Below are 14138 nucleotides of genomic sequence, written 5' to 3' on the forward strand. Positions count from 1 at the left end.
TTCTGGAGGGATGAAAGAAGCCTAGGGGCTGAAGAGCAGAAAGCCAGGGGTGAGTAGTATGAGAGGAGACCAGCAAGGTAGCAGGGCCAGACCACTGCAGACATTGTAGTAATAAGATTTTGAGTATTTTTTTGTTGGACAAGTTGGAGGAAACAGACACTCATGTATTGCTGGTGAGAATGTAAATAAATATAACCTCAATGGAGGGTAATTCATCAATACCTATAAAAAAGTAAAAATATGTAAAATGACATATTTTTCAGGTTATTTGTTACAGCATTGTTTTTAGTAGCAGAAGATTGAAAATAACACAAATATCTTTTGACTGGTTAAATTGATTATGGTACGTCATACAAAAGAATCAAATAGGGTTGTGAAAAAGACTGAAGACACACTGTGCTGACTGGTATGGAAACATCCCCAAGATATATTAAGTGGGGGGAAAAGTTGCAAATTAAACTCTGCATAGTTTGCTGTTTGTATACTTAAAAGAGGGGATATAAATTTATATCAGTATTTGCTTGATTGTAATGAAGAAACTGTGGAAGTATATATAAGAAACCAGTTATGTGGTTGTGTGGGCTATGTGGGTTGGGGGAGGCTGGGTAAAGGAGAACAAGAGTGGGAGGGAGACTTTTCACTTTCTACCTCTTGGTCCTTTTTGGTTTTCAAAGCATGTGAACATATTACCTATTCAACAAAAATGAATACGTACATGTAAAAATACTTTCCACCTTTGTCTTAAGGATAATGCAAAGCCGTTGAAGAATCTTAAGCAGTAGGGTGATGTCACAGTTGGCTTTAGAAAACAATTTCTGAGGTGGGAGAATGAATTAGAAGAGGGCCAGAGTGGATGCTGACAGGACATTTAATGAAACACCACTTCATACCCACTAGCATGGCTATACTAATAAAGACAGACAGCAACAAGTGCTGGTGCAGATGTGGGGTAATTGGAACACTTATACATTGCTGGTGGGGGTATAAAATGGTGTGGCTATTTTGGAAAGTAGTCTGGCAGTTCCTCAAAAAAGTTAAACATACAGTTACCGTATTACCTAGCAATTCCTCTCTTAAGTAAATACCCAACAGAATTGAAAACATATGGTGGTTGCACGTGTCCCCACGCACCCTCACAGTCAGTGGATGAGCCGGGGCAGCAAGGCAGCCTCCTTACAGCTCTGTGGAGGACCTCGGGCCTCCCTACTGGAGCCGCTGGCAGGGGCCAGCCTTGCAGCGGTGTGTTCTAGGTCAATGGCTTCTAAGATTCCAGCTGGATTCACTGGACTAGGCAAATGGGGCATCCAATGGCAAAAAAACTCATGAAACATGGCTATCCGCTTGTTATTTATGATGTGTTCCCTGATGCATGCAAAGAATTTCTCGATGCAGGTATACAGGTAGTGTCTTCCCCAGCAGATGTAGCCAAAAAAGCTGACGGAATTATTACAGTGTTGCCCACCAGTATCAGTGCAATAGAAGCTTATTCTGGAGCAAATGGAATTCCAACAAAAGTGAAGAAAGGCTCACTATTAATAGACTCCAGTACTATTGATCCTACAGTTTCGAAAGAATTGGCCAAAAAGTTGAGAAAATGGGAGCAATTTTCATGGATGCCCCTGTTTCTGGTGGTGTGGGAGCTGCTCAGTCTGGGAACCTAATGTTTATGGTGGGAGGAGTCACAGATGAATTTGCTGCTGCCCAAGAGTTGCTGGGGTACAAGGGCTCCAATGTGGTGCATTGGGAGCCCTTGGGACTGGGCAGGCTGTGAGGATCGGCTACAACACGCTGCTGGTATGGATGGTATGATTGGAACTGCTGATGCTATGAATCTGGGAATCAGGTTGGGGCTTGACCCAAAACCATTGGCTAAAATCCTATATGTGAGCTCAGGACAGCTTTGGTCAAGTGATACTTATAATCCCATACCTGACATGATTCACGGAGTTCCCTTGCCTAATAACTATCAGGGTGGATTCAGAACAACACTCATGACTAAGGATCTGGGATTAGCACAAGACTCTGTGGTTAGCACAAAGAGCCCAATCATTCTGGGCAGTCAAGCCCATCAGATCTACAGGATGATGTATGTGAAGGGCTACTCAGAAAAAGCCTGCTCATCTGCGTTCCAGTTTCTACAGAGGAGGAGACATTCTGAGTTTGCCCTTTGGCGGTGGATACTGTTGGAAACCAGAGTCTATCTTGGAACCTCCTTATAGCTTGCTCCACAAGTAAATGGGTCTGTCTGCTTTTGATTGTCTTGGTCACAGTAAACCCTGGGATTTTTCACCCATTTTTAACTGCTTATTCTTTTTTTTTTTTTGCGTTACGCGGGCCTCTCACTGTTGTGGCCTCTCCCGTTGCGGAGCACAGGCTCCGGACGCGCAGGCCCAGCGGCCATGGCTCACGAGCCTAGCCGCTCCACGGCATGTGGGACCCTCCCGGACCGGGGCACGAAGCCGTGTCTCCTGCATCGGCAGGCGGACTCTCGACCGCTGCGCCACCAGGGAAGCCCTTTTTTTTTTTTAATCCATTTAGCAAACATATAATATCTGAAAAATTTTTTTCTGTTAGCTACTGATGGTCCCTGCTAACTAGCTGACTCACCTTTTTCAAAAATTTGATCTCTGAGCATCTTTAACTAAATAGTTGCATATTTCAATCAGGATATTATTTACTCCAACTTACAAATAAAACCACATTTTTTTTTTAAAGGATAAAACATATTTTAGGGGAACAAAAATAAACTGGTGTGAAGAAAGGACTTATAGAAAGGGGAAGTATAGTGAATTACTACCTGTGTCCCTCAGAAAGTTTGTCCTTTTAACCAAGTGGTGGTATTCTTGCATTACTGAGGTTACTAATTTATTTTCTAGGAGTTGATAAAGCAAGAGAACGCCTTGCTGCATAGTATATAATTTGGACTCTGTTACATTTATCTTGGTGTGTCTCTCTTGTAACAACTCCCAATACTCAGCGAACTTGTTTTTTATATTTTTGTTTCCTTGTACATTCTTTTTTTTTTTTTTTAAGTAATTTTATTTATTTATTTATTTTTGGCTGTGTTGGTTTTTCGTTGCTGCATGGGCTTTCTGTAGTTGCAGTGAGTGGGAGCTACTCTTCATTGTGGTACCCAGGCTTCTCATTGAGGTGGTTTCTGTTGTTGCGGAGCACGGGCTCTAGGCGCACAGGCTTCAGTAGTTGTGGCTTGTGGGCTCTGTAGTTGTGGCTCGCAGGCTCTAGAGCGCAGGCTCAGTAGTTGTGGTGCGCGGGCTTAGTTGCTCTGCCGCATGTGGGATCTTCCCGGACCAGGGCTTGACACCGTGTCCCCTAGCATTGGCCAGTGGATTCTTAACCACTGCGCCACCAGGGCAGTCCTCCTTGTACATTCTTACTACATGTTTTTTGACTTCAAAAAAATGACATTAAAAAAAAAAAGAATGACATCTTTAGAACTATTTCAGAGCCAAGGATGATATGTGTTTTAGATAATTATTACATTATTCTAAATATAACCATATAATTTTGAATTCAAATACATTTCTATGCTGATAATAAAAAACACATATGGATGCACAAATTTGTACATGAATGTTCATAGCAGTGATATATATAATAGGCAAAACGTAAAAACAATTCAAATGTCCATCAGCTGATGAATGGATAAACTAAATGTGGTATATCCAAACAGTGGCATATTATTCAGTATTTTCTTCATAAAAAAGAATGAACTACTGATTCATACTACAACATGGATGAACCCTGAAATATTATGCAAAGTGAAAGAAGCCAGTCACGATAGGCCACATATTGTACAATTTTCCGTTTGTATAAAACAGGAGAATTTATAAATTGATTAGTGGTTGCTAAGGGCTTGGGCAGAATGGGGGAGAGGCAGGGAGAGGAATGAGGATTCACTACTAATGGGGTGTGGAATTATTTTAAGGGGGACAAAAAATGTTCTAAAATTAAATAATGGCAATGGTGGCACAAGCTCAGAATATGCTAAAAACTATTGAACTGTACCCTTTAAATGAGTGAATTGTATGGTATATGAACTCTATTTCAATAAAGCTGCTTTAAAAAAGAAATAGTTTTAAATATTTAAATTCTAAGAGGCATCATGCCCATATAGACACATCAATAGTTTCTTTCAAACTCAATGATCTTACAAGGAAGAAGTAACTCAGATATAAATTGCGTTAAAAACAAAAACAAAAAAAGTGCCAGTCCCAATTCATCTCAAATATTTAGCACAAACCTGATATAAAAATATATCAATATGTACTATGGTTATGTAAAACATAATATTGTATGTCAACTGTATTTCAATAAAATATATATAACAAAAAAATTTTAATTAAAAAATTAAAAATTGGGACTTCCAGGCTTCCCTGGTGGCGCAATGGTTGAGAGTCCGCCTGCCGTTGCAGGGGACACGGGTTCGTGCCCCGGTCCGGAAAGATCCCACATGCCTTGGAGCGGCTGGGCCCGTGAGCCATGGCCGCTGAGCCTGCGCGTCCGGAGCCGGTGCTCCGCAACGGGAGAGGCCACAGCAGTGAGAGGCCCGCGTACAGCAAAAAAAAAAAAAAAGAAAAAAAATTGGGACTTCCCTGGTGGTCCAGTGGTTGACTCTGTGCTCTCAACGCAGAGGGCCTGGGTTCATTCCCTGGTCAGGAAACTAGATCCCACATATCTCAACGAAGAGTCTACATGCTGCAGCTAAGAGTTCACATGCCGCAACTAAAGATCCCACATGCTACAATGAAGATCCCATGCACTGCAACTAAGACCCAGCGCAACCAAATAAATAAATAAATATCTAAAAAAATAAAAAATCTATCAAAAATTTTAGTTCAAGATGACAAACTCAGTACAAAATTTATCTTCAAATTTTTTGTAGCTCACAAATTTGGGATGTAATGTTTTCATTATGGTTGAGTTCAAAGTATTTAATTTCCATCATGTATTATACTTTGACCCAAAGTTATTTGCAAGACTTTTTTTTTAACTTCCAAATGTATGTTTGTGTTGCTGAATGCACACAAGCTCCTGTGCCCGACGCACAGTGAGGCCAAACCAGAACATTGGAGTTTGGAGCAGAGAAAGGTTTATTGCAGGACTGAGCAAGGAGAACCAGTGGTTTGCGCTCAAAAGACCCAAATTTTTTGATGTTTTTCGGGGAGGAGTTTTTATAGGCAAAGTTTGGGGCGAGGCCTGCAGGACATGTGACTTTCTTCTAATTGGTTGGTGGTGAGGTAACTGAGATGGTATTCCAGGAATCTTGTGCTCAGCTGGAATTTACCATCCTCCAACTGGGTGGGGGTCTTAGTTTTCACAGAATAACTCAAAAATATATTGTTATGTATATCCCTTTGTTACAGATGAGGGTTCTTGGCCTCCCTAATCAATAGAAATTGATCAGAGGTCAGACAAGAAATTCAGGCAAGGCTTTACTGGGGCCCCTGCTACAGCAGGGGGGAGCAAGAATGTACAACAGGTTCCCTCTCTGGCTCGCTCCCTGAGGGGTGGGTGGTGAGCTTGTTCCTTATGTGGGGTGAGGGTAGGGGTGTGTCCAGGGGTCGGGTTGGAGGGGTGGCTTAGGTGTTTTGCCCACCCCTTAGGTGGTGGTGTGTGCAGGGGGCATGCGCAGTACCCTGCATTTGCTGCAGGCTCTTCAAAAGTGGCAGTTGGGTTTTTGGTCTCTTTTGTATCTTTTGTCCAGAATTTGCCCCAACTGTGCATGCACATTATTTTTAGTCCCGTACAGTCTCTTTGTATTTTGTTGCTCGAGGAGAGGTGTGTCCAGGTGCAAAAACTGCAGCACTGCAGCAAAGGGTCCCAGGTCCCAGCCTGTCTCACTTTCAGGAGAAACCAGAACCCTGCTTTATTGATGCACTATTGTTTTTTGACTGTTCATCCTTTGTTTCTGCATTCCCTCCCTTCCCTAATTAGCAACTGTTTGAATCTGCCCTTTGGAATTCAGGGAAGGTCTAGGAGGCTAAACCCTTTTTCCTACAAACTAGAAAAGGGGACACGGAAAGGCTTTTGTACCCGTGAGGGCCCCACAGGGTCCTGCAGGTTTCATTTGTATTTATATTTTATGTTGTGGTCAAAGAATACAGTATATAATACACAATTCTCTGAAATTTGAATTATATTAGTTGAGACCAATTTTTTAAAATGTTTTATGTATGCTTAAGAAGGATAAGTACTTTTAAATTTTGGGTGTATGGTTCTATATATATTCATTAAATCAAGCTTGTTAATTGTGTTATTAAAAAAAATAGAGGCCATTGCTGCAATCCAGTTGAGAGATGATGGTAGGCTGGGAGCAGAGACGATGGAGAGAAGTGTAGTGATTCTAGATTTATTTGGGAAACAAAACGACCCTTCCTGAAGTTGGAAAGAGATGCGGAGGAAAGGTGAAGGAAAGAGAGAGCCATCAGGATGACTTCTTGGTTTCTGGTTTATGCAATTTGACAGATGGCAGAGCTATGCAATTGAGATAGAGAATCCTAGGAGAGATTAGAAATCTCTATTTTCCCCAAGAATGTTTTCTTATTTCCTGTGGGGACTAAGAGGGAGGCCGCAATATTGAGGCTTGGGGTGAGATTTAGCAGCTCTCCGCCCTTCCTTAAGCGCTCCATCCATATATATATATATATATATATATATATATATATATATATATATATATATGTCTGTATACCGCTTATCACAGTATATTCACATTACAAGGTGTGGCACCCACTGGACTAAGGGCTCAGAGGTCAAGGGTTGAGTTTCCCCAAGGCACTCAAGGACTTCGCTCAGAAACTGGCCCCGCCCTCTCCTAGCCGGTTTCTCCTAGCCCCGCCCCCAGGAATTTCCGGCCCGCCCGCTCCTCTGTACTGCCGCGTCCTGAAGCGCCTGGCTCCGCCCCTACCGCAAATGCTGCCTTCGAGCCTAGAGTGATTGACGACTATGTTCTCCAATCGTAATGCTGAATGACCACATAGTACCAATCAGGCGGTAGCAGAGGCGGATGCTGAAGCTTAAGGTGGGAGGGTGACCAGGAAGTGAGAGTGGAGGCTGAAAGGAGGAGTCCGCCCAAGCAGTGGTGTAGAGGTGACTGGACGCCTGGATTCCTCAGTTTCCTCCTTCTTCCATTCCTGGGTGAGGGGGTCCCTTCGCAGCTGGGAGCCAGGATCTCTATTTGCCTTTTTTAATGTGGGAGGGGGTATGTCTAGCCATGTAAGTGTTTGAGAATCTTTCCTGAGCCGCCTACCTCCTTTCGCCTCAAGGCAGGTCCTTTTCTTAGCCTGGGGTGGGGGTCCTGTCCCCCGTCACTCTTCTCCGGGAGCGGTTAAGTTGTTTAAGATCCCTTCGCAGCTTATAGGTGGCTAAAGTCTTCCGGACTCGGTCTCTGAGTGATGGGGATAGCGAGATTCGCGGAGTCTGCCCCTCTCCGGAGGACTTAGAAACCTCCAGCCGCGGCCAGAGCTAGTGGAAGGTGGAGGGGCCCTGGGAGCAAGGTTCCTGTGGTTAGGGAACTAGGAATAGAATAGGTGTTGGGGGCGAAGGAACGGGTGGAAAGAAACATTTCTTCTGTGGAGGTCTTGGTAGTTCTCTGAGAGGCTGTTGCGGAGCGGGAGGCGTTGGAGTTGAGCTTGGTCTCTAAAACCCCTGCCCATTTCTGGGCCGTCAGCTTCTTGCCTTCATTTGTTTCTCCTCAGGCTGGAAGAAATAGCTGAACATGTGGAATCCCAATGCCGGTAGGTGTTTGGGGGATCTCCTTTCTTGCTCCAACCCCTTTTCAGAAGGGCCACAACAGAAGGTTTCTGTGTCAGTTTCTCCTCCACCTCTCCCCGAACCCGCAAAAGCAAAGTCCTCAGTCCATAGCTGACCGATGTTCTCATCCTTCCCTAGAGTTCACTGCCTCCCTTTCTCCCCCGCCCTGCCAGGGACGTTACCTTTTATCTCTCTTACGTAAGTTTGTCCCCCTACCCTCCATTTTCTTTCCTCACCTTTCCGTTTGCCTTTAACTATTGAGTGAGAAACGAAATCCTCTTCTTTTTGTTGTTGTTTGTTGTCAGAGGTTCTGGGCAGTTCTAATCTTAATTGATTCTTTGCTTCTTCCACCAGGGCAGCAAGGGCCATATCCACACCCCCCTAACGTCGGGTACCCTGGAGGTTGCAATCCTGCCCATCCACCACCTGCCACCCCTACCTTTCCTCCAGGCCCCTTTCCCACTCCCCCAGGAGCACCCCAGGGGAATCCAGCCTTTCCCCCTGGTGGGCCCTGTCACCCTGTGCCACCGGGGTATCCAGGATGCCAACCCTCAGGTCCCTACCCCCCTCCATACCCACCACCTGCCCCTGGCATGTGTCCTGTGAATCCATTGGCTCCTGGCATGGTAGGACCAGGAATGGTGATTGACAAGAAGATGCAAAAGAAAATGAGAAAAGCTCATAAAAAGAAGCAGAAACACCACAAACATGGCAAGGTCAGTGCCCTCTGGATCCTGGCTAGTAAGGGGTGCCCCCTCAGAGGGACTAGAGAGGCAGTGGGTGGGCAAGGAAGGAGGATTCGAAGTCTGAGGACATGGGGCAGCGATTGTGTAAAGGATTCCCACTGGGAAGAATCTGATAATCTTGATAATCTTGAGAAGAATTATTAGGCTAATTAGGTCTTCTATCTGGGAGGGGCTAGGCTGAGCCTTAGAATGGATATCAGAATCAAAAGCCTTTCTAATTTGCCTTTCTCTTCCCGGAATTCCACCCCTCCCCACCCCATGTTTGTTTTAGCAGGTTGGACACACCCACTGAGGTGGTCAAATGTCAAGCAATAGAGTCAGTCCTTTGACAAAGCAAAATCTTATATAATAATTAACAGATAATAATCTGGCCCTAGTTCCTGGAGTTTCTTTCTCTCCTTCAGTATTCTCAGGGTGTTGTGGTAATTACGTGGGCCTTATTGTCCTACTGTCTGGCAGGGAAACAGGACAAAAGCAGTCAGTGACTCTCAGCCTCAAATAAAGCCCTGAGTTTCATGCTCAGCCCCAAGGCTAAGTATCCTGTATGCTCACTGCTGAAGGAAATCCTTGCTTTTGCTGTTTAAGGGACAGTCTGGTTCAAGACTCCTGACCTTCTCAGAAAGCAAAGGGCACTTGGGTGGAGATGTAGGGCACCAAAGAATGTCCCATGGAGTGATCAGAGTTCATCTGGGTCTGATGATATCTCCTTTCCCTTTTCCCCTTGTAGCATTCCAGAGGAGTGTTAATTAGCAAGGGTAAAAGTAGCTCTCAGGACAATTCTGGAAGTGTTGAACCAAACTCGATCTTGAGGAGGCCTTAATTTACATTTTTCTGCCTAGCATTTATTTGCCTTATGGCTTTGGGTGCTAATCCTAGTTCTGGATCTTTGGTAGAAGTCTGAGGAGAAGGAAAGGTGAGATTGAATGGAGAGACTAAAAAATGTTTTTTATGACAGTTGTTGATGGGAGTATGCATGTGTAGAACCTTGACTAGGACTCTCCCAGCTTTCTCTCCCGCCTTCCTCACTTTCTCCCAGTTGGGACTTAGGAAGAAGTAGAGACAGATGCACACACAGCTGCTGATTCTACTCACTTTTCTTAGACTCATAGCCACTAGGAATGTCCATGCAGCTAATCATTATTATAAGGTAGCAGCTGTTTCCCTGCACTGTACTATGCTTGTGCCTATAATTTATTCCTTGCCTAGGCATTGGCTTAGGTAAAGAAAATTGGAAATTTGCTCCAAATGCAATAACTTCTGTGCAGTGATTTAGGATGGTTTCATCCATTCCTGTATGCTCACTGCTGAAGGAAATCCTTGTTTTTGCTGTTTAAGGGACAGTCTGGTTCAAGACTTCTGACCTTCTTAGAAAGCAAAGGGCACTTGGGTGGAGGTGTAGGGCACCAAAGAATGTCCCATGGAGTGATCAAAGTTCATCTGGGTCTGATGGTATCTCCTTTCCCCTTTCCCCTTGCAGCATTCCTCCTCCTCCTCCTCTTCCAGCAGTGACTCTGACTGAACACAGGGCCTGGACCCTTCCCTCAAGTCTCTCCAGTTCTGCTCTCCCATCAAGCTTCAGATGCCATCTTGTACTGGGGGAAATTAGCCCTTGTGTCCCTCCCCCCGCCACCCCTGCAATCTAAGCCTCACTCTGCTGTTCAACCCTAACTGGCTAGGGAAAATGGGAAAAGAATTGCCATGGGTTAGCAAAGGCCATCTTCCCACTGCTTGGATAGAACTTTTAGCTGGTGAATTTTGCAGGAGAACTATTTTTTGAAAATGGTGAGATTTGAGCTAAATGCTGCAGACAAGTCTAAGATCTGTAAAATGTGATTTCTTTACTTTCTTTTGTAATACTCATGATTGGGGAGATGCTGTGGAAATTTAATTATGGAAAGGAAAAAGCAACCTGTACCTTTCTTGTAATTGTGGCATGCTTGGATGATTTAGTGGCAAATAAACATTTCCCAGCAGGCGTTTTATTGATTGCACTCACTACAAGGCTGCTGGGAAGTGGAGTCCATTTGGCTGATGAGCTCTGACTGCCATTTTGGAAACTGATCTCTACTCCTTAGCTCAGGATGCTATCTCAGGTCCTCCTCTCACTCTCCAACTCTCAGTCCAAATAAAGCTGTTTCTCCTGGTCTCTGTTCACCTGTACCATTACCGTGGTTGGGTCTAGCACAATCTACTACTTTCGCCTTCCACGGACCCTTTAAAGTGCATCAGTTTCATGGTAAGGAACCAGAGCGTCATCAGGAAGACAGCATACTGTCCTTACATGTCTCTAGTGGGAGGATCCTTCAGAATTGGTTCAGGCTTAGTGGAATGAATCTTTACTGTCTTCCATTTGATGAATGGATATAGGTCTTTAGCATAAGTTTTCATATCTGCTACCAAGGTTCTCAACCCTGGCTGCCCATCAGCTATCAGAGAGTGATTTAGAGCTTTGCCTGAAAGACTCTTGATAAGGATGGGGCCCAGCAAATCAGGATTTTTAAAACACTGTGGGTGATTCTGCTGGATAGCTAGAACTGAGGGCCACTGATTTACCAAGTGCCATACATGGTATTACACATCGGGTTCTCAAAGATCTGTTGAGTAGAGGAAAAAGACATCTAAGAGAACTAATTAGTACAGATGCTATAAAATGCCAGAGAGATATAAACCTAGAAATAATTGGGAAGTGAAGGAGGAGTCAAAGATGACTTCACAGGGAAAGTGACGTTTGACCTTTAGGGCCGTGAGTGGAGAAACATGAGTACACAAAAAAATGAAAGAATAGATCTACCAAGTGGATGGCAGAGAAGGACTGGGAAAGGCATGTGCTTAGGCACAGGGTCTAAAGCTCCATAGCATGTTTGGGAATCACAGGTATCCCAATGGAGCTAGATTAATTCCCTGGAAAAGTATTATTTAGGAAATACTGTGTTCCGGGTGTTGAGGTACAAAGATGAATAAGACAGTCCCTGCTCTTCATGGCCTGCAAGAGCTAAGGGAGCAGATAGATATGTGAATATGTGAATAGGTTATTATAATACAGTAAAAGGGACCACAACAGAGACAGGGATCAAGCAGTGGGGGAGCAAAGGAAGGAGTGACAGTGCCAGTGGGAAATGAGTGAGGTCCTGGCTGGGCCTCAGGATGCGTAGGAGGTTCCTAGTTGATAAATATCATCAGCTAACACCAAGCATTTATCATGTGCCAGGCACTAAGTGCTGTACAATTATAACTTGTGTTAATCTTCCCAGCAACTCTGTGAGGTAGGTACTCTGCTTCCATTTTGTGGAAGAAGAAAACTTAAGTCAGGATTCGAACTCGGGCAGTGTGGCTCCTGTGTCTATGCTTTTAACCCAGTGGATTTCAGGCAGAAGAAGCAGTTTTGCAGAGGCACAGAGTTGTAAAAAGGCGTGGGATGAAAGTTCAAGAATTCCTGAGCCTGAGATACCATATGGGAGCCTGAAAGCAGGAAATGAGGCTCTAGATGGGTCTAGAGGAAGGAGTGGACTTGAGAGATTTTACTGAGGTGGAACCCACAGGGCTTAGGGATTGAGTGTGGGGCTTGAACAGGGAAGGAGTGTTTTTAGTTGGCTGGATTGCATCTACCACTTGTCCCTGGGGTGAGTTATATGAAATAAATGCTTAAAATAAATATATTAGAGCTAGCTTCTAATTTTATTAGGATATCCAAGACCAAGGCCTGTTTTCCAGTGTCCTGGATTTGGGGGCCATTCTAATGGTTTTTTCCCAATCATACTCCGTTTTTATTTACTCATCAGCTCTTCCTTTTCGAGGAGGAGAGGGAGATGTGGGCACAGGGAGATTGTGAGGTGAAAGAGAAACAGATGTTGACAAGCAAACCACAAATTAAGGAGAGATAATGAGAAGTGGCTCAAGGGGGAAAACACAAAGAGAAACAAAGAAATTAGGGAGAAAATTCACTGACCTCCTTCCCCAGTTTTAACCATGGACAGCCCAATTCCCCTTCCTGGCTTTTCTAAGTCACATGCACAACACCTTGCTGTTTTGCTATTGTTGTTTCTCAAAAGTCTATTAACTTTTTTTTTTTTTATATTCCTACTAGCAATGTATGAGCAATCCATTTTTCCAAATCCTTGCCAGCATTTGGTGTTGTCACTAGTTTTTTTTTATTTTAGCCATTTTTATAAGTTTTTTTCTTTAATTAATTTATTTATTTTTGGCTGTGTTGGGTCTTCATTTCTGTGCGAGGGCTTTCTCTAGTTGCGGCGAGCAGGGGCCACTCCTCATCGCGGTGCACGGGCCTCTCACTGCTGTGGCCTCTCCCGTTGCGGAGCACAGGCTCCGGACTCGCAGGCTCAGCGGCCAGGGCTCACAGGCCCAGCCGCTCCGCGGCATGTGGGATCTTCCCAGACTGGGGTTCGAACCCGTGTCCCCTGCATTGGCAGGCGGATTCTCAACCACTGCGCCACCAGGGAAGCCCCTATTAACTTTTTGAAAGCTAAAAGTAATACATGTACTTGGGGGAAAATTGTAACATTTTTAATAGGATGCTCGGTGAAAAGTAAGGTTCTCTTCTCATCCCAGATTTCCAGCTTCCTCCCCAAAGGCAACCACGACTACCAAATTCTTTTGTAAATTTCCAGAGCTATTCTGAACATAGTTAAATATCCCCTCCCTTTCTATTTCTACCTTACATTGTTCCTATTGCCCCTACCCCGACTTTATATCAAATGGGAGCATAGTACAGGCCCTCTTTTGGACCTAACATTTTCCCATTTAATTATCTATTTTGGAGTTGATTCCATATCAGTATGTGTATGTGTGTGTGTGGATAACATTGTTTTAACAGCATTTCATTCAACCAATCTTTTATTGCTGGAATTTTAGAATGTTTTCAACTTTGCTATACATTTAACTGCTGTGGGGAGCGTTTTGGTACATATATCTTTGCCAGAGGTTGAAAAATTGGATGCTTACAGCTATATCTGGCCATGGACTTTTTTTTTTTTTGAGGGACCACTCTCTGTGTTAATTATCAGACATTTTCAATAAAGTTTCAGATTTCAAGCTGGAAACTCTAGCACCACTGCGCCACCAGGGAAGTCCCCCTGTTGCCTTTCATTAGGCCAGTTACATTACTTGCCTGGCTCCCGAGAGCACTAGGTTGGTGCGCCGTGTTTTGTGCATCAGTATAAGACTCTAAAGATGGTGGTTCTCACATGTTTTTGTCTTAGGCCCAATGTCCATGAGAGGATCTGGGATTCTGCCATTCTTTTCTTACTAGGAACTAAGTATAGTAAGATTTCCACACAAGTAATTGAAAATGGGAAAGGATAGGAAACCCATTAGGTCTATTAATAAAATCCAGGGCTTCCCTGGTGGCGCAGTGGTTGAGAGTCCGCCTGCTGATGCAGGGGACATGGGTTCGTGCCCCGGTCCGGGAAGATCCCACGTGCCACGGATCGGCTAGGCCCGTGAGCCATGGCCGCTGAGTCTGCGTGCCTGGAGCCTGTGCTCTGCAACGGGAGAGGCCACAACAGTGAGAGGACCGCGTACCAAAAAAAAAAAAAAAAAAATCCAAATTGACACTGTAGCTTTGGGGACTGTTAAGTCATAGGATGAGTCTTCAGTTTGCTG

General features: G+C 44.3%; 2 protein-coding genes and 1 pseudogene across 3 annotated transcripts in view; all 3 read left to right on the plus strand.

Annotated features, from left to right (window-relative positions):
* The first annotated feature begins 301 nt into the window (after positions 1-301).
* LOC137201977 (3-hydroxyisobutyrate dehydrogenase, mitochondrial pseudogene) lies at positions 302-4360 on the plus strand (annotated as a pseudogene).
* Positions 4361-7047: 2687 nt separating this feature from the next.
* Positions 7048-10663, plus strand: PRR13 (proline rich 13). The gene is made up of 4 exons (XM_067696780.1): positions 7048-7158; positions 7719-7757; positions 8128-8489; positions 9997-10663. The coding sequence occupies exons 2-4, from the start codon at positions 7739-7741 to the stop codon at positions 10036-10038; spliced, it is 423 nt and encodes a 140-aa protein (XP_067552881.1). The 5' UTR covers positions 7048-7158; positions 7719-7738; the 3' UTR covers positions 10039-10663.
* Positions 7067-14138, plus strand: part of PCBP2 (poly(rC) binding protein 2) — a 36687-nt gene continuing 29615 nt past the window's right edge. Inside the window, exons 1-2 of one of the 2 annotated variants that reach the window (XM_067696740.1) lie at positions 7068-7158; positions 7719-7757. The gene's annotated coding sequence lies outside the window, so the exon portion shown is untranslated. Of the gene's footprint in view, positions 7159-7718; positions 7758-14138 lie in introns of both variants that reach the window. The other variant, XM_067696741.1, reaches the window with a different exon arrangement.

Source organism: Pseudorca crassidens, chromosome 11 (assembly GCF_039906515.1).
Source record: "Pseudorca crassidens isolate mPseCra1 chromosome 11, mPseCra1.hap1, whole genome shotgun sequence".
NCBI classification, from domain to species: Eukaryota; Metazoa; Chordata; class Mammalia; order Artiodactyla; family Delphinidae; genus Pseudorca; species Pseudorca crassidens.